Source organism: Gobius niger, assembly GCF_951799975.1.
Source record: "Gobius niger genome assembly, chromosome: 17".
Lineage (NCBI taxonomy): Eukaryota > Metazoa > Chordata > Actinopteri > Gobiiformes > Gobiidae > Gobius > Gobius niger.
The window spans coordinates 21,053,519-21,079,855 of NC_136868.1; the positions used below are offsets into that span (position 1 = coordinate 21,053,519).

The 26,337-nt window shown below is 40.4% G+C and overlaps 2 protein-coding genes across 2 annotated transcripts; one reads left to right on the plus strand and one right to left on the minus strand.

Moving 5' to 3' along the window:
- Nucleotides 1–459: 459 nt before the first annotated feature.
- Nucleotides 460–6,412, minus strand: LOC306977286 (cystathionine gamma-lyase-like). The gene is made up of 12 exons (XM_079575538.1): nt 6,114–6,412; nt 5,618–5,699; nt 5,182–5,277; nt 5,000–5,109; nt 4,683–4,817; nt 4,524–4,581; nt 4,365–4,442; nt 4,097–4,249; nt 3,049–3,170; nt 2,925–2,977; nt 2,608–2,746; nt 460–609 (listed from the first exon to the last, which is right to left on the minus strand). The coding sequence occupies exons 1-12, from the start codon at nt 6,384–6,386 to the stop codon at nt 586–588; spliced, it is 1,323 nt and encodes a 440-aa protein (XP_079431664.1). The 5' UTR covers nt 6,387–6,412; the 3' UTR covers nt 460–585.
- A 674-nt stretch (nt 6,413–7,086) lies between these two features.
- On the plus strand, nt 7,087–25,960 carry ankrd13c (ankyrin repeat domain 13C). Its single transcript, XM_079574782.1, has 13 exons — nt 7,087–7,734; nt 8,463–8,504; nt 13,497–13,601; nt 17,745–17,830; nt 19,551–19,596; nt 21,010–21,076; nt 22,420–22,564; nt 22,793–22,924; nt 23,329–23,490; nt 25,147–25,226; nt 25,305–25,403; nt 25,537–25,637; nt 25,721–25,960. The coding sequence occupies exons 1-13, from the start codon at nt 7,359–7,361 to the stop codon at nt 25,849–25,851; spliced, it is 1,572 nt and encodes a 523-aa protein (XP_079430908.1). The 5' UTR covers nt 7,087–7,358; the 3' UTR covers nt 25,852–25,960.
- Nucleotides 25,961–26,337: the final 377 nt, after the last annotated feature.

The following is a 26,337-nucleotide window of genomic DNA, read 5'->3' on the forward strand; positions in this document are numbered from 1 at the left end:
GATGAAGAGCATTTAGAGGAGTTTGATCATGTTCATCATTCCAATAAAATCATCCAGCATCCATGTGTTATTACAGTAATAGAGGTAGCTGGAGAAATCTTTGTTCCGCACTTTTTGTTCAGAGCTTTTAGGAAAAGTGCTGCTAATTTTGTTTAACAGTAGATAACGCTGAAGGCCCAACACAGTCTTCATAATGTCATTTCTGTACATTTCGACAAGTTATTTCAATATACCGTTCCTTATTCGGAATGCAAATCCACTGAGTAAAACTGAAAACAATATGTTAAATCATGCCGGTTAATAAAGCACCAGGAATTTGCAATAATTTGAACATAACAAAACGTAAACAATAGAGCAATCATGATAATGTTACAGTTGCTGTTTGTCCAGATCAAAATAAGCATTGAAAAGCCAATAATAGTAAAAATGCAACTACTAACAAAAAGGTTATTAAGTTGTAGTCTCTTGTTCCCTGATTAAATATTCTATGCAACTCATAATGAGGAGTCCCTAAAGCAGGTGGACAAGCCGTTTGCCTGTTAATTTTGATCTGGAGTGGTCCAAGCTCCAGTTTGAAGAAGAGCTCTACAGATTCTTCTTCTCTGGGTGCTGTGGGAAATAAACAGGAACAAAAAGATCAATACACAAAACAATTATTCCCCAAACAAACAAATGCAAACATTACCACAGTTTCACTTCACTTACTTTGCTTTTTGAACAATTCAGTCATAGATACAGTAATCCAGACTTGATATATTACTTCCCAGGCCCAGAATGACCTGCTGTCCCAAACTATTAAATTCATGGCCCATCAGGAAAGCGTTTTCCTGGGACTGCCGGGACTCAATGGGTATTATTTGTCTCCATTTCATTTCCATTTGCCACTGATTGGCAGCTAACCGTTTTACATTCAGCCTGTATGGATGCTAACTGGGAGATGGGGCACAGATCATCGGACTGGATTATATGCCATTGTGATGAGCAGCAAAAGAGGTTCTGGAAATTTTAATTTCCAGCAGATCACATCAAATGTCAACTATTCGCAATTTAAAGTTTAGTATTTGATTGGTTTTGGGTTTTGTTCTTGATGAAATCTGAAATCTGTACACTACCGTCAGAGTTATTTAGACTGGGAGGAGGCAATGTCAGACATTTGAACTAGCAACACTTTATGGCTTGAAATAAAACAACAGATGTCTGCGCCAGGCCAGCCAAACACTATTGCAGTCGACTCTAGAGAACAGCTCCAAGGTGAGAATCTCACACTGGAAAAAGAAAATGGCTCTCGGAGGAGGATGAGGAGGGTAATTTAGATGTGTAAGAAACACTTATTTAAGAAGGAATGAATATTCACATTAGGCTCACTGTAAGAACGTATCACCTTTTGTAGTAATAAAAAAAATAAAGGACAAAAAAAAAGAAGCGATTTAAAACTCCAGAAGTATCTGAGATTTAAAAGATTCCAAATAAAATTAAATATCTGGTCACCCCTATCGGGCCACAGAACTTGCTTCAATGTGTTTCCACTGACAGATGTGTCTTTACACAAAACCAGTGCATATCGCACTCACACACGATTAACATCACAATCACTTACGCAGCTGTAGTTAGCCGCACTCGAGCCAGAGAGTGCATTAATTCACTGATAAATGAATGCAGCCACATACCAGAGAAACCTTGTTACTTTAGCTATAATTAGGCTTGGACAGTAAGAACACTGTCACAATCTCTAACCTTTATATGCACGTTAATACCTTAACTTTTCAAATATCTCATCTTTTTGTATTGTTCTCATTCCAACCATCTGAAAAAATAAACAGCAAGAGGAGTGATTGTACATTGAAATTTGAATTTCGAAGTTGATGCCTTAGTGGGGTGAAAGTAAAAAATGGTGGTAAGGGTTACTTAAGCACTGGTCCACGGTTCACCAACTCGAATCAGAGTGTATATTATTAGAGGATAAATCGCTATTTATCATACTGGGTCAGGCTGTACAGTCGTACTATCTCGGTCATAGCCTTGACTGTGGTGCTCAGGCGCTACTCTCAGCCACTGAATGCTTGCGTATCAGCATGACGCTCTGAGAGGGTATTTATCCCTCTTCTGTGGAAGCATAGACAGACTTGAATGGTAGGACTAGCCGGGTCCATTGAGCAATACTCAATTGGCCTGGTGAGCACCTGGATGGGAGATTGTGAGGAAATACCAGATAGTCTTGGTCGGCGGTGTATGGGCGTATATGTATAGCGCAGATACACACCGAGCTTACCACCACCGAGAGTGGGGTGACTGAAGAGCAAAGTCATTTATGAATCACTTTGGGGGATTTCCCGCAATAGTAATGATAGTATTGGCATTAATAATATTCAGACATGAGACTCACATGATGCTGATCTTGGTTTTTGACCTTTATTTTGTTCCGACTTTGTTCTGCGTTGTAAGTAGAATAATACAATTAAAATGGGATGAGCCTATATAAAGTCACACTTATACCCACTTCTTTATGAACAATTGTTTTGTAAATTTTAATCGTCAGATATCCATATACATGCTTATCTTTTTATTTGATTTTACCAAGATGAACAAAATAAACTAAACTGAACTTACAGCAGCCGCCAGTGCCTGAGCCAGATCTTCAACGATGTCTTCCTCGTTCTCCAGCCCCACAGAGAGACGGATCAAAGTGTCACTAATTCCCAGGACAGCTCTTTGCTTTTCAGGCACAGATGCGTGGGTCATTATCGCCCTAAACATCAATAATACAGAATAATATTAATGAAAATAATTTAAGAACAGTGACTGCTGCTTTGGTAGATTGAACACTGTTGTAAAGGCTGCAGTGCCCGGTCAGAGAAGCCATTCACTTCTTACACTCTGCTGCCCTCATGTGGTGGAAGTCTACAGTGCAAAGATCATTTACTCACGGATGCTCGGCTAAACTTTCATATCCACCAAGACTCTCCGCCACAACAAACATCTGAAACACAAACAAAACTCAGAATATGGGTATAAAGATGATGTGAAACAGGAAGTATTTTAATAATTTACTTTGAGGTTGCTGAGGAAGGCGCTGGCATGCTCTAGTTTGCCCTTAATGTAGAATGTAATCATTCCTGGGCATCCAGTGCATTGTTTCTTCACTACATCATATTGGGGATGGGAAGGAAGACCTGTTACAAGATACAAAAATCAAAAATGTATGATCAAAAAAGAAGTCTGAGGCACACATTTTTCTTTCTTTTTTTTGGACTTTTTGATTACTCCACCTCCTGCATTTGCTTTATACAGCCTTCATCAAGTCATTATTCCTGATCATTGCAACACTGGCCCAGTCTTGGAAGAGCACCTGTTTGTTCCTTCTACAACTACACGGACCCTCAGAAGCACTCACGTTTCCTGTTTTGAACTATATAATATTACAGTTTGTCTCAAATGAGAGGATACACATTACCCACATTTCAAGACCCAGCAGTTCTGGGTCAAAGTAAACCCTTTACATTTTACCAACTTAAACAGAAAACACTATAATTACAATAAGTATATATAAGTATGAGACCTATTTTATTCATCAATAAAAAAAAAAAATTAAAGATTTAAAAGTGGCAACAATTTAAGACGAGGACACATGCTTCAGGTAAATTTACAAAACCAACAACAGATTTTAGATGAAGGCTCTTAAGTCATCGTCTGTACTCTGCAGTGGAAGTGCAGGACGTTTCACCTTTTATCCACAAGGCTTTGTCAGCAACACTTTGACAATAACAGCTGTTATTTATTGTATTATTGTATGGTAGGCAAATGCAAGTTGCTTGGATAGCATTACACAGCGAAGTAAGATAAGATGTTTGGTGAAACGTTGAGCCAGATTACTAGTTCCAGCTCTTACGCGCCCACTGCATACAGGTTCAACTTGACACGGTGACAGTTGTGGCCGCTCTGCACTCAATAACATCCGCACTAGACGGAAGGATTTTACACACGAGTTTGCTCAACATAAGCGACCATCACAGCAACTCCAAAGTGGCCATTCTTTTGTGTTAATAATTATGTGAGTTAATGTGTTAACTTTCTAAAACTTGACCCAAACACAAGTCACCTGGAAAGACGACGCGCTCCACTCTGGGATCTGCCTCCAGAAATTTAGCAGCAGCCATTGCATTTTTGAAGTGTCTCTCCATGCGAATGTGCAGTGTCTTGAGGCCGCGGTTGCACAGGTAGCAATCAAAGGGAGACGGGACTCCACCCAAAGCTGAGAAAACAGATCCGACCAGAACTTACAAAACAACTATTATTGTTTAACAACTGAATTTAGCCAAATTTAGTAAAAATGTGTAACAGTAACAACCAATAGTGATTTTACACACCATTCTGAAGGAATCTTAGCCTGTCATGGAGGTCCTCCTTGTTCACTGAGATAAGACCCATTACTACATCACTATGGCCTATAAAAGTAAAATGAAGATGTAGGTCAAACAAAATCATATACAAAAAAGGTAAGAAAAAAATAAATAAAAACACCATACCATTCATGTATTTGGTGGCAGAATACATGCAAATATCAGCTCCAAGTGCTAACGGACGCTAGAGAGAGACTCATGAATCAGTCAACAACTTGTCGCTTCATGAATAGGTATTACATTGCACAATAGATAAAAACACCAAATAAAAAAATACACTCTCACCTGAAAATAGGCCGACATAAATGTGTTATCCACCACGACAATGATGTCTTTGTCATGGGCATGGACTAAATCTGAGCAGGCTCTGATGTCCACAACTTTCATTGTGGGGTTGGTTGGGGTCTCAATCCACACCATCTGTAACAGTATCAATATGTTGTCAGATCGTAATAAACTGCTTGGAGGAAATTGTTTGTGATCATAGTAAAAGCGCCCGGGGACAGTACACTTAGTACAGCACACTTTACTTTGTGTTCTTTTAGAGGGACACACCCAATTAAAAAGCTTATTCATGGTGATGGAGGAAAAATATCACATACTTTTGTGTTGTTCTTTAGGGCAGCCTTGAGCAACTCTGGTTTTGTACAATCAGCAAAACTGATTTCTACGCCAAACTGAGAAGCAACTTTTTGGAAGTAGCGATTTGTGCCTAAAACAAAAAATAATAAATAACATAATTCACAATGAATAGAAACAAATGTCACTTTTTATCTGACATTACCTCCATACACATCGTCCATGCAAACAATCCCATCTCCAGCCTTGAGCATATGAGTGATAGTAACAGTGGCTGCGAGTCCAGACGCAACAGCAAGAGCTACAGTAACAAACAAATAAAAAGAATGTGTCATATTAAACATTTCTCTGCCCCGTAAACACTCTAAAGTAATGCAGTCACTGAGAAGGCAATAACTTTAATCTAAATTTACAACTACTTTAGGGTTTAAGGGCTCATAAAACCATTGTCTCAAATGAAATGACCTCTTTGTTCAACCAGGAAAGCATAAAAGTTTGGTGCGCTCCTTTGATCTTAATGTTTTTTGCTTCAGTAACTATTAAGTCATGATTACACTGTTGGATTTGATATTAAACTCGCACTTCAGATAAGATACATTTGAATAGCCTTCAAAAAGGGCAGAAGATAACAGTTTACTTACAGTATTTAGCTCCATCCACAGCTGCCACAGCCTTCTCAAGGACATTTCTTGTAGGATTTCCACTTCTGCTGTACTCGAACCCCTATAAAGATCACATATGATGATGAAAATGAACTATAATCACTTAATCCCCTCACTTAAGACAGAGTACTTCAGTGAAGGATCTGTGAGTAAATCTTGTGGCGGAAGTGCTTGTTAGTTAGGACTAGCTTTAGCAAATCCACATGTTCTCCTTAAATGGCCTCGACCGCGTTTATGCAACTCAATGAGAACAAGCCCATCTGTTAACATTCACCAGCAGTTAGACATTCATATCACTGTACATGGGCTAATCGTTGCCTGAATCCATCCATTCGAGGTGGCTAGTAGTGGTGTCAAATGTTTCAGCTGCTCAGAAGAATGGAGCCAACACACTATGGCATGTTGAATAAAAGTAGGTCTGGCCCTCTCTCCCCCTGTACAGCACACACAAAAACAGGAGGCACATATCACTTACAGCGTGGTTTCCTGGCCCGTTCTGCTTGAACGTGGTGGAGAGAGATATTGGCGGCACCACTGCCATTGATTTCCATTGCTCCGGCTCCTGGCCGACGTGAATAGCATCTGTGGCAAATGATTTAAACACGGTGTGGAAACCGGCAAACAGGTCGCTCTGTTCCTCCTTGTTGGGCTCCATGTCTTGTAGTCCACCGCTGAGCCGTGAGAGAAATGAACATATGTCTGTGGTTGTAGAGAAAGGGAAGAGCCATTTAACGGAACCGTGTATCATGGGCGGGCTTGAGCCAATCCGCGCGCATCAACAAGCGCTGCGAGGCTGCGATTGGCCGGGGCCCGGGGGCGTCCGAACCACGTGACCCAGGCACGTTGTTTGCGTTCTTGTGTGGGAGAGTCTCTGATGCAACACACACACAGGAAAAGACTGTCTTACATATATCTACTACCACTGTATTACTGTATTAAACAGGTGCCTGAGCAGTCGGCCTAATCGTAAAACATATTTCTAATCCCTATTTGCCTAATTTACTCATAACTTTTTTCTTTTTTTTCATTGTGTAAGTACAAGTATGTCCCACTGTGCACACCATAGCTGCGTAACCATAGCTGCCGCAATATACCATGTTACAACATTTTCAAAATTGACACTGACCCGTGCCCGTAAGTTAACCTTAAAGTAAACATAAACCTGCTGAGAGGACGTTTGTGATACTAGCATGTGGTACGATGTTTTACCCATAGAGGGAGAACTTGCACATAGTGCCCCTGTGCCCGACAGTCCACCTCCCGACGATGACTATGATCATGACGTGACTGACTGCATCGAAGGAGTAAACTATATTTCATATGTTTTGCGTTTGTGATTTTTTTCATTATTATTATTTTTTCTCTTCTTTTCCATATTTACAATATTTTATTTTATGACCGATTTCATGACCGATAGTCACCTTAAGCAAACTCTCGCGATAGTTCGCGGCGGAAGACATCACCCACTCTGGGTTTCGAGCACTGTTTCGAGTCTTATGTTGTGCTGTGACAGGGGACAGTTTGTGGGACCGCACTGTTATGTTTTTGTCAAATCAGCGCAGTTGTAGCATGTTCTGTGTGATTAGTGACTTTGTACGGAGCAGTGTTCATGTGGTGCATTTCTTCGTGTATGTGTAAAGAGTTCCAGCTGGCGAATCGCCTTGATTCGAGCAGAGGGTCCTCGTTCACGGCGGCACCCTCTGCTCCGGGTTTGTAGAAGATGACCGGGGAGAAGGTCCGCTCCCTGCGCAAGGACCAAAGGCCCAGCAACAACGAGGATTTATTGGAGCCCGATGAAGAGGCTGCTACTGGGACTTTCAGCGCCTCTAAGGCGAATACCAAGAGCAGAGCGAGTAAGATCTTCAGCAACCACAAGTTAACCAAGTCGTCCTCCACTCAGCAGCAAAACCAGCAATCACAGATTAACGCGAACACTACTACACTGTCCACTGCCGAGGTCATAGACGACAACAACAAAAACCCTGTTATCCGAGCTGGACAGGACTATCCCGTACATGAATGCGTTTTTAAGGGTGATGTTCGAAGACTGTCGTCCCTCATTCGTACGCAGAACATTGCCCAGAAAGATGTCCATGGTGAGTTTACCAGCTGCATACTTGATTATTTATTTCACTGTTTTTCTTACAGCGTTGAGATATCCTATATTCACACAAGTGTACCTAAGTACACATGAAGTCACGCTGATGTAAGAACAAAAGTCTGACTAGATAACCCCCTGAGTCTTCAGAAACCTTACCCTCCCACTCTGTCAAAACAACAGGCTTGGCGAGTTCACGTGCTGACACAGGGGATTATGAAGTCGCCAGTCCCCAGTCAAAGATCTGGCATGTGCTGTGTCAGTCTTACAATACTGGCATCAGCACACTACTGGAACTCTTTCATTTATATTATATATTATTAGTGTACTGGGTGTAGCCATACACACAGAATGACATTTTTGAATTGTTCACAAAGTTAAAATGATTGTTTTAAAACTGTTATACTATTAATTTACTTTGATTTGAATCTTTATTTCAAATTATTGCTTTGAAATAGCCTAATAAAACTATCCTGCTTTTCCTGTTTAGAGGCTGGTAGTGCTGACCAGGCACTTCAGCTTCTTCCTGTGGGATTCTCCAAAAGCTTCTAAAGCACTAATATTCATGAAATGCACTTTGACACTAAAGTTTACATTTTCTTGACACCATTTTAAGCACGGTTTAATGTTGGATTGTACATTGCACACCACACTTTTTTCCCCTCCAGGAATGAGCTGTTTTTACTTGATTGATAATTGTTTTAATGTGGTTTCCCATTTTTACAGGAAACACCCCATTGCATCTTGCTGTCATTATGGGTCACAAAGGTAAGCAACCGGTCTATGCTTGTGATATTTAAATTTTATGTAAGTGCAAATATTTTCTACAAATTCTCATTGGCCAAATTCGAGATTATGTCACCTAACTACACCATTAATTGTTCTTAAATAATAATACGGAGCTAAAATATCAGCTTACTAACACCTTCATACAATGTAACTACCTAATTTAAATGCCTATTTCACGCCTATATTTCAAATTAACGTTGGCCCTTCAAACGACTTTCTGACAAAAAACCCGGAGCATTTCTTACGTCCACTTAAGTCCAAACATCTAATCAACCAGCTCTTTCTAAGCTTTGTAGCCGTTCCAAGTTAGGCTCCTCATTTTATTTGAAAGAAGGCTGTCGTGTTCTCAAATGGCTTTGTATTGTTACACGATTTTGTTTTCAGCTAACTTGCACTTGGTGGACTGAAAGCATATAGATAAAATATTGATGATCTGTCCCTTTGAGAATCTACACTTACACTGAGGGAGGCTTTGGGACATGCTTTTGAAAATTTAATCCGGCTTTTTTGGCAGCGGACCCTCTGTGAACAGCTCAAGCGTAGGGTTACTCGTGTTGCCTGTGTCTATTTGTTTAGCGTCTGCCATCGGAGCGTAGTTTCGATTGATTTCAGATTTGCACAGTGCGATCCTTGTCACTGGAATGGAGCCCACGCTGATGAGTACTGGTAATACGGGCAACCAGGACTGTGGTGGATGGGACACAGTGGAATTGATTTCACTAATGTGCCTGCCTGTCTTTTGCCACAGCTCTAGCCCATTGTCCTCTAGGGATGTTCAAACCAGGCGCGCAGACGGGTGGAGATGAGATCATAGTTTTGGGTGTGGCTGTCCTGCTCGGATGAAGACATAGAGCGCTATCCGGGGCTTGCTGTTTATTGCACTGGCAATCGGACAGATGCGTTTGGAATAATCTGATTTTGATTTTAATCCCCAAAACTGGGACTCCGTAATAGAAAAATTACATGCAGTAACTATGTTTCAAAAGCAACATGATTAACAATAAATGTATCTTTTTTTAAAACACACGTACACAGTTTTTACTAGAGATGGGCTCATGCAACCTAAAAAAATGCTTCCTTCATGGACTAAATTGATTTATTGATCTAGAGCAATTTGTCCATGTAATGAGACAAACACACAGCCTAATGCTACTGGAATCACCCTCTTTGAAACAATTGTAAATATTGTTATCAATAACCAACTCTGTGTAAAACAAAGGTGTCTGTGTAATATTCTGTACAGTCAAGTGTGAGAGTGTTGAACTAGTTTTGTGCGCTGCTGTGGTAACTATTATTCATACAGCCTCTTGACAAGTGCCCCATCTGTAGCCAGGGCACGTCTTGAGGTATTAGATGAGCGCTTTATTTCACAGTCCTGCTCCATCCCGCGCTGCTTTTGGTAGTTCTAGCAGGGTGCAGCTGATGCACAAGGAGTGAATCAGTAAAGCTACAGAGGGAAAGCACAATCTCAATATCTTTTCAACAGCACATTGGATGAAACTGTCACAAATAATTTGGCTAATTGTTATTGTTCAGGAAAATAAGCAGACAATAAAGTTATTGTAATTGTAGAAGCAAAAAGAAGGTTTGGGAAAAGGCTTCAGAATGTCTCATTAATAATAATGATAACGTATTGTCTAGTTGTGTGGCACTTTTCAAAACACTTAAATTACATTACCTGTCTATGCATTGGTCATTCACTTCTCACACTAAACTGGTAGGAAGGTAATTCTATTGCCACAGCTGCCCTTGGACAGACTGACTGAGGCGTGTCTGCCATGCCTGCCTGCCCACAACACAAGTCACACAGTCTGTTCCACAATCATACCAGCATAGTCATACAGTTATTGAACTTTTTTATTACTTTATTGCAGTCTTGTTGCATTATAAAAAAAAAATGTTTCTTACACAATGTGACTTTTCTACCCCCGTATTCAGTTATCAAACATAATTATTTCATATCCCTGGATTACCTCATACCGTGCAAGCCAAACCTTGGTATTCAACATTGATCTTTGCCTCTTGTACTAATATTTTTCCAGGCTTTGAATCCCTTATTAGATCTGTGTCTGGCTTTGTACCTACAACGTAACAGCTTGCCAGGAAACGGGGATGCACACTGCGCCTGACTTGTGCCCTTGTGTTCTCCACATGATTGCATAATGTATATCTGCTAAATGTTGTCGTTATTATTACACAATCATTGGATTTAACAAGTGATATATAGGCCACGGACTCTGAGAAATGCGAGCTTGCATCAGCCACTAAACAACACAGGCCATCTCCGTCCATTTGCACTTACTATATCTGCTCCTCTCTCTTAATGAAATGCATCGATCTGCACTGTTCAGTAGCAAATGTAAAGTTTGTTTTTGTTTTTTCTTTGTCTTTGGTAAGAGATTGTACATCGTGGCTCTTATTCAGTGCTTAAACTTGTCAAGCATAATTGGGCCACATTAGCAACATGCGTTCTGCATAGTGAGGGCCAAGGCCTTTAACCTCAGCCGCTGCTACCACTTCAAAGTCATCTGCCAGTGCTGCAGTTTTAGTCATGTAATTGTTTTATTGTTGATTGATGGCAGGGGCACAAGGTGATTTGGAAAAGTAGAAGGGACTGCCAGAAATAATCCTATGCCAAACTCGAATCGAAGAGTGGATTTGACGCTTCAAATCACACCAAAATCAGTGATAAGCACAAAATAAATGTAAAAAACATAACTTTTCTTCATTTGTTAGTTCAGCATGTAGAAAATATTTTTTTCTTAAATGGCTGTTGTTGTCCCTTACCTAGAGTATTTTGTGTGTATGTGGTCGGGCTTCTAAAAACAATGAACTTTTGAAACCAGCCCCATTGCAAACATCCGCGCACTTCTCATGATTAATGCAAGCGCTGATGCGGGCCAGGCCAGCCGACTGTCACTGCATGATCACAACATTCCTTTCCCTTTGTTGCATGACAGTTTTATTTATTTTGGGAAATGTTTCCAAAATGTGTCACTAACGAAGAAAACGGTGAGATTCTGTCCTGTTTTGCAATCATTAAACATTGCTAGGAGGAGGCACTCACTATACAAAGATAAAAATGTATTGTAATAAAAAAACACTATACAATTACACTTCTCAATTAGCACAGCCCTGTAGCAAAACTAAAATATGAATATTGCAACATGGAAAGTGGATACAGCCTGGTTATTGTCTGGCCATAACTTTACAATGCAAACTTAATCTTGAGATGTTTTTGTTGAAATCTGGTCTACAAGTTAATGAGATTCAACTTGCTCAGAGGAACTGGCTGTGTTTGAAAAGACTACTGGAAATGCTTTTTATAGAAATGCTGAAAAACAGGTCTGAACTCGAGTGCAGGCTGGTCTGGGTTTGTTTGGATGACTCAGAGGGTTAACCGACTGAAAGGCGGCCTGCATGTAGAGCACCTGTGTGGGATTTTGCCTAAAGAATCTGAAAATCCTACTTCCTGAAAATGAATCAGATGCAAATAGATGGCTATCGGGCGGTGTCCTTTGCCAACTTTTTGCTTTCAGTTGGTTTACAGAGCTGTCCAGGTGCCAGGGTCTTAATGAATAATGTCATCCATAACAAAACTGAACACCAAGCTGGAACAACAGGCTTGAGCTTTGGCAGGCTGTAGTTTGCTGACAGTCGAAAGGATTTGCCACTGCACTTATTGCTGATAGAGCCGCTGAAAACGGAAGAAGCTACAGCCTTCAATCCCTTTTAATTTTAAAACCTGTCCTCCTAAAGGCATCTATGAACAGTTACTTCTCTATACTTGATCATTGTTGATCACAGTCACTGATGCTAAATGTTATATAACAGTTGGTCTCATATGGCTCTGGTTAATATACCAGATTTTTTTAATCCTGTGCACAATCTGCTCACACACAAAACCAGGATTATTTCCAATGTTAATTATGAACTGACCAACTCAAACTATAACTGCACGATTTTGAAAAAACTTGCAATATGCGATATGGGTGTGCAACATTGTGATAATGATATTATTATGATATTTTACTTTTTTTTTTAGCAAATTGTAAACAAATTCATGACCAAAACAAGGCTAAATGGGGCTAAATTAGAATTAAAACACTCAAGCACAATTTATAAGATAAAGGCATTTGAGTTGATCTTGGTCAGGAACACTTGATTTTGCTTTTTGTGGATTCTTGACATGCGAATATTGCATCACCTAATATTGTGATACAATGGGCCAGATCTTGTGCCTTGCGCAAGGACAGCGCTGCTCCAAAACGTAATAGTTATCTTCCATGTGGTGCAGCTGTTGCACTATCTGCCTGCGCCAGTTGCAACAGGATGTCGCTTACAAAAAGAGAAGAGGTCGACTGGTTTATTACAAGCAGCACTGAGAGCGGTGCTTGGATGGCAGCTTCACATTCATTTCCTCCTTCCCATTGCGCTGTCTTGTGTTCTTCCTTAAGCATTACAGGCTTTCACAGTTGAACTAAAAACGGTATTAACCCCATCGTGAGCTGAACATTGTTCGTGTCTCAAGCGAAAGATGCCGCCGACAGCCTGTACCGCTGTGGCGCCAGTTAGCACTCGCTCAGCAGTAACTGCGTTAACACAACCAAAACAAAAGCATCTTCACTGCACCCTCACTCCAAAAACATGCTGGTCAGGTTGGCCCACAATGGCACCGCACTGAGTCGCACCAGCTCTGGACTAACACCTGAACACTATTTTGTGACAAATAAAGCACTTACTTACTTACTTACTTGCTTACTTACTTACTTACTTACTTACTTACTTACTTACCTACCTAACTTGCCTGTGTATGAATGTAATAAGAGAGTGAATGATCGGAGGGACAGGAAATATAGGGAAATATAGTCGTACTGTGGAGTGAATGAATATGCGCTGTGTAAAACCAATGTATACTGTATACATGTACTGTTACCTTTGTAATTTTCAATTTCAATGTGTTCTTTGCAGAGTGTGCCCATCTCCTGCTGGCCCATAATGCCCCAGTCAAAGTGAAGAATGCTCAGGGATGGAGCCCCCTGGCTGAGGCTATCAGCTATGGAGACCGGCAGATGAGTGAGTCTCTAATCGCTCTGTTTTGTGCCAAGTGGGTGCTTCCCATGTCTGCCAACACTTCCACTGCAAACACTCAGATTACAAATGGCGCAGCAAATCATTTTCAACAAACAAAGTGATGTTAATGCAGTTCTGGTTATACTGGGTGAAAACAGTGTGAGAAAGGATGAGAATGACCAAATCAACTGTTGCAAATCAACAAATGTCTGTGCCCATTCTTCCAGGCTCATGCCTCCCAGGAAGGCCATGACGCTGGCCTGGCTCCTTTGTGGTGCTGAGGGGAGACATTCCTACAGGCCCTAAGGCTTTTGTGTTCACATGAAAAGCACTTCATTAGCTGTTTCTCTAGCTTCCCATTGGCTGACCAAGCTCAAGCCCCCGCCTCGCCCATTCCCCATCCAAATCTCATTGGCTATTTGCCTTCCATCACATTCAGATTGCTTAGTTGAAAAAGTCCTTCTGAACTAACTTGCTTGTCTGTTCTAATATGACACATTACTCTACAACGCCGCAGCGCTGTAACTTTGAGCCCAGCTTTCAAGAAGTAGAGCAATTTATCTATGACAAAAAACTTTGTAAAAGGATGATAGTCTGGACAATTGGAAGCTCAAAGACAAGGGGGACAATGGGACATGGTGGCGCAGCAATTATTGCTCAGCACACGTGCTTCACAGCTAGAAGGTCCTAGGTGTAGGTGTAGGTGTAGGTGTAGGTGTAGGTGTAGGTGTAGGTGTAGGTGTAGGTGTAGGTGTAGGTGTAGGTGTAGGTGCTTGTGAAGGTTTCCTCCAGGTGCTCCAGTTTTTCCTACCACTAAAAACATGAACAATAGGCCAGGATAATTAGAGTGCGAGTGTTGTGCATGAATGCAAATTAGCCCATGGCTACAATCCAGTGTGGCATATTTACAAGTATGAGTCCCATGTTCATTTGTGTTTATCAATATGCACTGTCCCAACCAAATAAATGAATGAAGTAAGGTGTCATTAGAAACGTGCAAGTGGCTTGTACTGAGTTTATCCATTAGAAACAATCAGCCACCGGTCATGATAACCACTACTGTACAAGGCCGCCCAGTCCTCCTAAGATTACGCTTATCTGAGTGTAAACCGTCTGTCAAAGAAGGGCAGCCTAAGACTGAGGGGTAACAATTCTTTCAAATACAAGTCTGTGTATGACCTTTGGTCTTAGAGCAGACCTCAAGAGGACAATATGTTGTTGAATGCAATATCTTACTGTCTGAGCTGGGCTCAAATTTTCGACTCTTCTTATTATACCCCAAATGCCATTGTGACGTTTGAAGTGGAATCTTACAGTGCCGTTTTTATATTTCAAAGCATTACATGACAGGGCTGCAAACTGAGAGCTGTTTGCTGCTGAGTCAGCCTTAACCAAGAGCAGTAATAGTGCACTTTGTTTTACACAAGGGCAAAAGTCTGAATGTCCCAAAGGCTTGTGTTTTAGTGCAAATGTTGAAATGAGTCTCTGGGAGCACTTTACTTTACAGCGGCACGGTAGCACAGCGGTTAGCGCTCGTGCTTCACAGCTAGAAGGTCCGGGTTTGATTCCCACCAGGGACGGGGCCTTTCTGTGTGGAGTTTGCATGTTCTCCCCGTGTCTGTGTAGGTTTCCTCCGGGTACTCTGGTTTCCCCTACCACTAAAAACATGTCCAATAGGCTAGGATGAATGAGAGTGTATTTGAGAGTGGGGAACAACAGATGGAAATTAGCCTAAGGCTTGTTCATTAACTTGCACTGTGCCGACCAAATAAACCAATAAATAAATAAGCGCAGTAATAGCATAGTAATAGGACGGAAATAGCAGGACACCTCAAAGTGTAATAACATCATGGTATATTTACAGGATGTCTGTTATTTTACTGGTCGTGTATTGCTGGTAATAATATGGAAACAGGGCTGCATTATTTTTGCTTATTGCCATGTTATTTCTGTTCTAGCAACAAATAAAAATGTAAAAACACACATTTAATATTTAACTCAACTTTCAGACTCAGTTTTCACAATCTGTATCAAATGCTTTTACTCTTATTTTTTTTTTTAAGTGCATTTGAAAGTGCAATGCAGACTAATGGAATCACAAAGAAGAAGCTAACAGGCTAACGGCAAAGCTAATTGCGGGCTAGCGCCGCTTAAACAGTATTTACAGCCAAGTGTGAGCGAAAGAAATAATCTCCATTTTGTAATTGGATGTACAATATTCCTCTCTCCCTTTGTCTTTTCTCTCAGCGTAGTATTTACTCTCACAGACAAGTAGTGAGTAAAGAAAAAAGTTGAGTACTCATAGTGCTGAGTACTCATAGTGCCATTGGGTCACTACAATTTTTGCATAAATAGTTGCATAATGCACCTTAACTTTAATTATTGGAGTACTTCCTCCACTTCTGCCAATTATGGTGTTATTGTACTGTGAAGTAAAATGTAATTTCTTCATAGTTTTTCTTCAGTTTGAACCATGAGTCGTGTTGTTCACTTGAAGTTATTTCTGTCCTGACACACTGCCATTGTCACATTCAGGAATTGCTAATGAACACAGCAGCCATGATTTTAGATGCACCTCTGATGTGCTGTTTCCATGTGGGTGGCAGAGACACAGCTAATGATCGTGGAGACTGAAAGTGTAACAGCCCTGGGGCAGACTATTATAAAATTAAATTATGTTTTCATTTCCTACAATAGCAGTATCAGCGTGTCACTATACTCCCTGTAGTTAGAGGTGATATTTATTTTTATATTGAGCTTTCATGTTTTATTTATATTGTTTAACCCGCTCTGGATTTATTGTACCAGTGTAGCTTCGAGGCTGTTTTGGTCTCAGTTTAAGTTGTTTTCTGGGTGGTCTTGTTCAAGCCCTGGCAAACCTATTAGGAGACACCTCATCCCGATCAATTCCACGCTCATTAAACCGATGGGTCTTGATGTGTTTCTGCGTCTGTGCGACTGTGCGTATGACCTGACCTAGATTGAGAATAGAGGCCGCTGCTCCCCCTTTGGACTTGCAGTGTGGGCCTACCCCTAAATGTTCTAATAATAATAATGTACTAAACAAATTCATAACAAAGACATCAATTATTTAGATGGACAATTTGGCATTTTTGGCAACATTGACACTTTGCAGAGTGAACAACATATTAGAGTATCCTCATTTTGCATTTGCGACATTTGGGTTAGTCAGATGCAGCCAGTGGTTAGCAAGAACTAAAAGCTTATTGTGAATCATATTAGCTTAAGTCTCCTGTGACTTCTCCTTTCCCCCAGGTCGTGATAGAGGCTACCGTAAACGCACCACTCTTGAACTTCAATGACTGTGTCTCCACTTCCTTTTGAATCGTTTTGCGTTGTTGTTGTGATCCTTTAAGGCGATGGAGCATGATTGATAGGGTTGCCAACGGGTGAACTCCATGCGGTCGTGGGAGGTGAACGTCATTGCAAAAAAGTGTCACATTTACTGTAATCTTGCCTTGCCTTTTTTTGCACACTTAATTTCTGCTAAACAATTGGAGCAACACAAAAGAAAGAATAAAGAGATCCACAACTACACAGCTATATTATTCATGAGGTACAACTAGCGCTGCACTACTGCACAATATATCGCCAAATTATAGGGTGATGCAATATTCATATCAGAGCAAGCCACAATACAAATCCCTCAGGTTTTTTGAAAAAGCAGCCTGAAACAAAAAATATATGGTAAAAGGTCAATTTTTTGGGAATCTTGTTTATTTTAGTCTGTGTTAGCCGTCTGTTGAACCTGCTTCGCTTTGACTGAATTTGATGAACATAAACAGATGATTTGTGTTTAATTATCACAATATTTAAAACTGTTATTAAATAGAATTTCTCATATTGTGCAGAGGCAGGCCTAGTAACATGGTTAAACATTTACTTAGCATGATACTGTATGTACTCTTTAAAGGCTTAAGATGCTTTAGGTCCTGTTGGGTTTTTATGCTGGGAACAGCAGACTAAATTACATTGATGGTAGCCGCTAAGTGCACACTCGTATCACTTCCTGTTTGAACGCCGGTGCCACTTTTCCCACATGCCCTGAAGGTCACGTCACTAATGCTTTCGGTGTTGCATGTGCTCCTAATCTCCAGTTCTTTCTCCTCTTGTGTCCTGTTTTAGTCACGGCGCTGCTGAGGAAGCTGAAGCAGCAGTCCAGGGAGAGCGTGGAGGACAAAAGGCCCAAGCTGCTCAAAGCCCTTAAAGAAGTATGCCACTTACTGCTATAGTTTCTATTAACCACCACTTTAACTATGCCATTACGCTTTCTTTAATGCAGGGTATTAAGCTAAGTATGATACTTATCGATGCTGTGGTAAACGCTACTTACTCTCTGCACATGTCAGTAGGGGTGGGAACCTTTCGGTACGGATACACGATACATGGCTCACAATAATGATAACCTTACGATGCACCGATACTGTAATAATCGATATATTGCACATAAAAACCTACAATAAGTCAGAAACAGGCAGTTTTTTGCCTTTTTAACATGACTTCACAACTTTAACAACTACATGCTCCATATTATTTAGATTTATTTGTTTTTATCATGTGCCTCATCCCACTTTCCTTAAAGGGACCAGATGCAAGTTGGTCATTTTTATGCTCACTACTGCCACCTCAGGTCTTATTCGTAACTGCAGCTTCTATATTAAGCTCGTGCATGACGGCACTTCGGACCCGAAGTAACACCTTTTTGAGTGACAGTGCAGGATTTTAGAGGCAGTTGTGGTGAACAGGTCTGAGCTCATTCTACACATCAGGACATTGCTGGAACATGTAGGGGGAGGAAAATATATAATTTTAACATTTTTAAACTCCGTATATAGTCCTATAGTCCCTTAAAATAAATAAGTAAGTGATCCTTGACTTACTGAAAATGACCCAGTTGATTGTTTGGAATCAGTGGCATCATTCTGACTCCAGATAATCCTGCCACCATGCCCTCCCCCAATGCAGAAATTCAGTTTTGTAAGTTTGTAAACAGGGCGATTTCATCCTTATCTTGTGAATATGTGTTTGTAGCTTTTGGTCAGTTGTGCAAACACCCCCACAGTATTGGAAAGGAAGAAAGCGGATGCAACTTACATTAGTCATATTTGTAGCAAACTTTTAGAAATGTGGAGCCCCGCGGCAGAAACCGTGGGCTGCTTTTAGAAAAAAAACTGTCAAAATGTCACCACAGCAGCAAACCGATGTTTTTTTTATTATCAGCCTTTGAAAAAACTAGAAACCACAGAGTGCAAGCGTTTCATTTTAGGAATCTAATGGTTTTATGGTTTTCCTTTTGTTCCTATTTTTATGATGGGGAGTTTTTATTGCTGTATCTGATCACATTAATCATTATATTGGAAGCACAGTAGAGGGGGATATGATGGTTATAGAGTTTTTCACTTGCAATCCACTTCTACATTGCTAATGAAGCAAACCGCACTATGTCTATAAGCTCCTCTGATTGTCCCAATCAACAAGGCTTTTTACATGGATTCGTTTTTTCTTGATCTGTGAGTAAATGTTTGTCCCGTAAAACAATAAATAAACACAAATAACTACATGCAGCTTTAAAATCCCCTGATGGAGATGGGCTGGGTCTGAGGCAGTGCTGATCCCCTTCCTGCAGGTCAGACTGAACCGTGATGAGATCAGGACATCCACTCCCTCTTACTCACTCACTAACTCACACCGTAATTGGACTGTATTGAGCTGTGGCAGTCAGCCGTGATTTGTTTTCTGCAGACTTTTAAGCTGCTGCTGAAGCTTCACTTTCACTTCAGCCTAAAAGATTTGGGCCAATTATTTTATGTTGTTTTCGTATAAACCGGGTTCTCGTTTTGTTTGCATCTTGTGATTCATGGCTGATGATTCCACTTTGTACATTGCTTTACCATATTTATTACCATACTTCTTCTTCTTATTCTGTTATAGCTTGGAGACTTTTATTTGGAGCTGCACTGGGACTTTCAGAGTTGGGGTGAGTTTAAGCAAGAACTACCCCTCTGAGCAATATGAGCAGAAATGAATCACCGGCCTCATAGCAATTAATCGCCAGTCATTTTTTTGGCTAAATTGTGATTTTTGTCTAATCTCCGAACAATGCTGCTTTTTCAGGCATCATTGGCTGTGTCCTCACTCCTCAGCCAGTGAGATGGCTTTATACAAACAACACCCTCTGTCATTTTTATGAGAGTTTGGAAAGGTTTCGAATATGGCACCTATTCTATGAAGATAACATTGTGCCATTTTTATTGTCATAGTAATATATTATTGATTCTATCTGTTCACCAATAGTTTTTTTGTTTTTTACTGCAGACCTTGTTACTTTCTGTCACAAGTATTTAAATAAACTCACAACATGATGTCAGAGCTTTACCATAATAGATTTTGAAGCCAGAGGTGTCTTATTAAGTACAACTTTGAACTTCTGTACCTTGTATGACGTAAAACATGACGTTATTCATTTTTTAGGATCCCCTTTTACACAAGCAGAACAATAGAAGTAATTCAATCATTTTGTATAGAAAGTGGAAGATGTAAATTACGATAGAGGAAAATGTATATCATTCTGGATAAAGATTTGGCGCGAGCGGGAAGGAATACAATATGAATAGTACATCATCCAGATTGAAATGAAAACGTTGATACCGGAAATGAGGCAGAATCCGTTTAACCTTGTCTGTACCATGAAGGATTTTCAGCCCCGATAAACATCCTTTATGTTTCTGACTTTGCCATGACATTCACTAGAGCTTTTACACATGTCAATATGATGCATGTCCTGTGGGATCAATGTACATGGGTTGTAACTGCATAGAAGAGGCATATAATGTGACCTCACATACAATGACTGTCCACTGGCATTCACAGGAAACTCGCTGAACCCGAGCTCTGCAAAAGTCAACTCTTTGCTGGAGTCTATAGTCACGGCTGTGTGTAAATTATTGAAAAGGTGGTCACAGTTACATAACCCACAGAAAAATATAGGAATGTATAATGTTCAGGTAAGAGTGAATTCAGAGTAAAATGTACTGTCACATTATTAGTTTAGATAAGCTGTGGATCAGTCCAGTAATATTACTGGACTCCCAGAGATGCTTTTCTGGGCTTACCTAAATCCTTCCTCCCGACTAAATAACTTTGGACTATTACATTTTTTTTTTTTATTCAAACTAGCAACTGCACTCCGGGACGTTTCTATCTTGAGTCGGCTTAAATCATGCTGGCTACATAGCGGATACAATATTTAACAGTATAGCTGCATGTAATATGAAGTTTGTTGTATGTACACTGTTCAAGCAATAGCTGATCTTCATTACCGAGCAGGAATTCTAAATTTAGGCTGCTCCCTGATGTTCCCTTCTCATGTCCTTATCTTTTTATATCGCAGTGCCTTTGCTCTCCCGAATACTGCCGTCGGATGCGTGCAAGATCTACAAGCAAGGCCTTAACATCAGGCAAGTAAAGGCAACAAATATGTGCCGTTAGATATTGATCATAAAACTTTTATAGCAACATCTTGTGACAACCTTTCATCCTGTTTTCTATTTTTTTCTTACTTCCCCAGTCCCCCAGTGTAAAATCAATATCTATCAAATCACTTGGGCTGTCACATAAATTAATACGAATTTAGCGTCTACTTAAACTAATACCACCCAAATATTTACATTGTATCATATTTTTATTGACCATAACATGCAAACGTTCACAGGAGAGTGTGGAATAAGTAAGTACAACCACTGAAACTCGCTGAACTGCAGCAGTTTTGTAAAGAGGAATGGTCTAAGATGGTTTGCGAAAGAGCACTTGGATACTTCACTGCGCTACTGGCAAAATATTCTGTCGAATGATGATCCTTCTTTTGCAGCAGTAACTGCTTTTTTGAGGTTGCAGATTAGACGCTCACAACGATCAGGATGAATCTTGGACCATTCCTCTTAAAGGGGGGGTATTATGCAAAATCAACTTTTTCAAGCTTTACATCATGTTATTATGTCATTCCCTTATTAAAAACATGCCTGAAGTGTTGCCTCGGCACATTCACGTATTTTTGAGTAATCTGTAAAAACCCTGATGGCAGCCATTTTAGGGATAGGTTTGCCTGAGTCCTCCTAGGAACGCCCCCATCTCCTGGAGACGCCTCCGAGCTTTCGTCACCAGCCGAGTAACCAACCACTGCTCCTCAGCAGAACCCCCTCCCCACTGATGCCACAGACAGCGTGTGGAGGGGGCGTGTCGGAAAGGATCAGAGGTTCTTAAAGAGACAGAGGCCTATTTCAAGACATTCACTACAGCCATTTTGAGAGAGCAATTTTATACAAGGCAGTTATTCTAATTTACTGCATTTACAGACCAACAGAAGGTTTCGTCGTCATTGTAGTGTGATATAGACCTGTGCTATGTGATTTAAAAAAGTATAATACCCCCTCTTTAACAAAACTGCCGCAGTTCAGTGAGATTCAAGGGTGTACATATTTTTTCCTCCCTATCCTGTGAATGTTTACATGTTCTGGCCACTAAAAATATGATTATATGTAAATGTTTGGGTGGTATTAGTTTAAGCAGACACTGTTTACTCATTCTTTTGATTTTAATAGAGATCAGACCACATCTTATGACCACTTTAGGCAGAAATGTAAGAAATTCCAAACAATGTACTTACTTTTTCCCTCCCACTGTATATGGTTGATCCACTCTTCTCTTTACTGTCACACCTTGCAAGTTTTCGTCTTAACGTGGGAATGATTTCCATACGCAGTGATTCTTCGCTCACTTTTTGTGTTTTTCTCGGGCCTTTCAGACTAGACACTACTCTCATTGACTTTAGTGACATGAAATGCCAACGTGGGGACCTCAGCTTCATCTTCAACGGCAACGCTATCCCTTCGGAGTCTTTTGTGGTGCTGGACAATGAGCAAAAGGTTTACCAGCGAATACATCACGAGGTGTGTATCAAGGCATAGAAATAGAAAAAAAACACACAAAGACATATTGTTTATAATATACTACATTTACTTGCACTATAATGAGAGAATTCAGCCAGAATACATTTACCTACCGCAACCTACCAAAAGGTTTCTTGTCCAACACGTCTTATCGCGTGTAGTACATGTCTAAACATGATGCAGACCTCATGACAAACTTGAGTGTATTTATGCACGTGTTTTTCTCAGGAATCCGAAATGGAGACAGAGGAGGAGGTGGACATTTTGATGAGCAGTGACGTTTACTCAGCCACGCTCTCCACCAAGTCCATCACGTTTTCCCGCGCACAGACCGGGTGGCTGTTTCGAGAGGACAAGACGGTAGGTTTGAGCCATGTTGCTGCAACATATATTGAACACTGTTGTCTGGGGTCACACGGGGAAATTCCTGGAATCTTAAGCCCCAGACAGACAGGTAAAGAATTTGATATATCCGCGGAAGACTGAAAGAAATAAGCAGAACAATCCCAGATGTGCCTCGAGGCTTATTTTGTTCAAACTATCTTCTTTTCTCATGATCATCTCTATGTATTTTGTCATCACATAAAGGATATTGCAGAATTATTAATATAAATAAGGTTACAAGAGGCACTAGGTAAATATCCATATGACTTGTTTTATTGTTTTCAAATATTGCCGACTGGACTGGGTTGATTGAGTTCATTTTGGTTTTTGGTGCAATTGACTGATTAAATAGAAATGGCTGCATTTATCTTCTTCTTTAGGAACGTGTGGGGAACTTCTTGGCAGATTTCTACTCCGTTAACGGGCTGATGCTGGAGTCCCGCAAGAGACGAGAGCATCTGAGCGAGGAGGACATACTGAGGAACAAAGCCATCATGGAGAGCCTGAGTAAAGGAGGAAACATCATCGAGCAGAATTTCGAGGTACATTGATATGACTGTTTCCTGAACATATATGCGTGTTGTTTGCCTAAGATCCTTTAACAAGATAATGTAACCAAATGATGCTTCCTGATACATCATGTTTATCTAATCTAGTATGACAGACATGCAGTTGTGAGTTAGGAGTACAAGCAACAGTCACAGCATAAATAAGTCAGGTTGAAGGTTATCTTTTGGTTTTGTATCCTGATCCTTTGACTCCAGGGTTATCGGTGCTATCTGTTCCCATTGCAATCCAATTCAAAGTCCAGCTATACATTCGTGGCAACGGGCTTTAATTTAATCACAATTCCAAAGTTGCACGACATTTGAGTGGCACACGTGAATAAATGCTGTATTGACCTTATCTACAGTACAGCCACCAATCCAGTCCTGAAACTGCCCTGTCCCGCTGGAATCTTGTGGTAGGATGTCCGGCTCAAACCAAACAGCCCTAACCGTTCCTCTGGTTGTATAAATAGCATGGAACACCATCAGTCAGCCAAGCATGCGTTTTACCTACACATTCCTTGCCCTATGTATTATTACTCGTCATTTGTACTGCTTTTCTGTGATCTTCTTTTTTTTATCCTACCCACTGCTCATTGATAGACTGACACACAGTTTGTGAGAAAAGACACTATTCAACTTTGCAAGTCTCAATACTGCCACCATGTGTGCTGAACTGCACCTCCACACACACAACAGAATGTTTCTAGCATTGTCTGAACTCAAAGCCACTCTCACAGAAGCCTTTCAGCACCACTGGACATTTGTGTTGTCCTCCTCTGTAGTTGGCTTTGTTTGTTTTTGTGCTTTTGTTCAGTGTGTGTTAAGTGTTGAAGAAGATGGAGAAAGTCTGAGATGGAGAGGGCCAGCAGTTGTAAGCGAGCCGTAGTTATAGGTTAAGCTTTGAACCTGCAAACACAAATTCAAACAGAACTTCAAATATTAATCGCACGAGTGAAGCTCAAAGCTGTCAGTGCCCTGGAATGACAAAGGGGCGGAGAGGCATACTGGCGGTTCAGACCAGGGCAGTGTTTTCAGACTGAACCACAACAGCAGAGAGAAAGCACTTTTTCAAAGCCCCAAACTTGTCTGTAATGACAGCCCTGAGGCACGGTTAAAAAACAGGGCTGTGTGTCTCCACAAAGTCCTATTTGTCATGAGCTGAAGACTAGAGCGCTCTCTGTATAAAGACTTTTTCTACAGTTTTCCGCATGTTTTTGTCCTAGTTGCTTTATTTAACTCTGTAAAAGGCCAGGTCAGCCAGCACACTTCCCATTCTAGGCTGGCAGTTCATTTTGGGCCAGACTTAAACCATCATCTTATAAAGCTGAAAGGAAGAGACACTACAATGTTCTACAATATACAATAAACACACTAAATATCTGGATTAAAGTGGAATTGCAATACAAGTAATCATTGCTGTCAAATGTATTTTAAAATCAGATACACAACAGGTAGACATGGTGTATTTAGTCTTTATTATATTACAAAGTTAAGTAATTGATGTAATTTGCTTTGTTGAATGTATTAGTCGGATTCAGTGTTTTATTATTTGTTGTTCTTGTTGTTGTTAAAATAACTCCCTCTAGTGGTTCTTTTCATTCATTTTCAGTAGTAGCTTCAGTTCTAATTTTCAAATGTTTTCTACAGCCAACAAGGAGACCATCTTTAACTCCTCCAACACCCAACACTATATCTTGGGAGGAGTACATCACAGCTGACAATGGAAAGTAAGTGACCTATCCTCAGCTTGCGTTTATAAAATCAATCCTATCTATTCTGTATTACAATTTTTTAAATTAATTTAGAGCGCCACATCTTGGAAGAGAGCTTGTCTGTAAAGAAAGCAAGAAGAACTTCAAAGCAACAATAGCAATGAGTCAAGACTTCCCTCTTGGCATTGAATCGTGCGTATTGGTATTTTATTTTCACTAGTTCTTAGACACCGCAGCCAATTTTATTCATTTTAAATTTGGTGCTAAAGTTGTGTTTCCGTGTTGTGTTGTGTAAGTGTAAGTGCTGATAGACTCTCTGCCTCAGGTTGTTAAACGTCCTGGAAGTGATAGCACCGTTCAAGCACTTTAATAAACTCAGGGAGTTTGTTCAGATGAAGCTCCCGCCAGGTTTTCCAGTCAAGCTCGGTAAGTAAACACAAACAAAATGACAATGTTTGGAAGTAAAATATAATTATAACAATGTATATCTCTTTTCTTTTCTTTTTAAGATATCCCTGTTTTCCCCACTATCACAGCCACAGTGACATTTCAGGAATTTCGCTACGATGAGTTTGAGTCATCACTTTTTACCATTCCTGAGGAGTACAAAGAAGACCCCAGTCGCTTTCCTGACCTTTAACTTTTGTACATACAAGTATTGAAAGGGCAATTCTTCAGTTATCTAAAGGGAAAGGGACAATGAAACCTAAGGTATGAACAGTCCTAACCTTAGTTTTGCGAAACAAAAAAAGGGTGAGTTAAGCTGTTACTAAATCCCTTAGAAGGACATGCAGCCCATTGTGCATGTACAAGAGCTGTCAAGGGCTTTGAAGTTCTGTATTTAACAGATCGTGGTATTCACTGCACGCAGATGAGCTGTGAGTCAGTGCTTTGTATGTAAGTGTGTTTGTACAGCTTCTAAAGGGACTGTAATCAACTGACTGTAGTCGATCACTGCTGCATATGAGGGAACTGACTTTTTTTGTATTCAGCTTGGGGGCATTTTTTAAGAGTTGTTATCCTGATCATGTGTTTATCGGAGAAATTCACATACATTTTTAGGATTAAAATATTGATAGGTTTTAACTTGTACTCCTCTGAACGTTAGTATTGATCCAAAGACGTG

Coding starts and splice junctions, on each gene's coding strand:
- LOC306977286 (XM_079575538.1), bottom strand. CDS start 6,386: ATGATACACGGTTCCGTTAAATGGCTCTTCCCTTTCTCTACAACCACA. Junction 2,747..2,924: donor GAAAGTTTAGCCGAGCATCC/GTGAGTAAATGA, acceptor ATTGATGTTTAG/GGCGATAATGACCCACGCAT. Junction 610..2,607: donor CTCAGGCACTGGCGGCTGCT/GTAAGTTCAGTT, acceptor TATTTCCCACAG/CACCCAGAGAAGAAGAATCT.
- ankrd13c (XM_079574782.1), top strand. CDS start 7,359: ATGACCGGGGAGAAGGTCCGCTCCCTGCGCAAGGACCAAAGGCCCAGC. Junction 22,925..23,328: donor TGTTTCGAGAGGACAAGACG/GTAGGTTTGAGC, acceptor CTTCTTCTTTAG/GAACGTGTGGGGAACTTCTT. Junction 25,638..25,720: donor AGGTTTTCCAGTCAAGCTCG/GTAAGTAAACAC, acceptor TTTCTTTTTAAG/ATATCCCTGTTTTCCCCACT.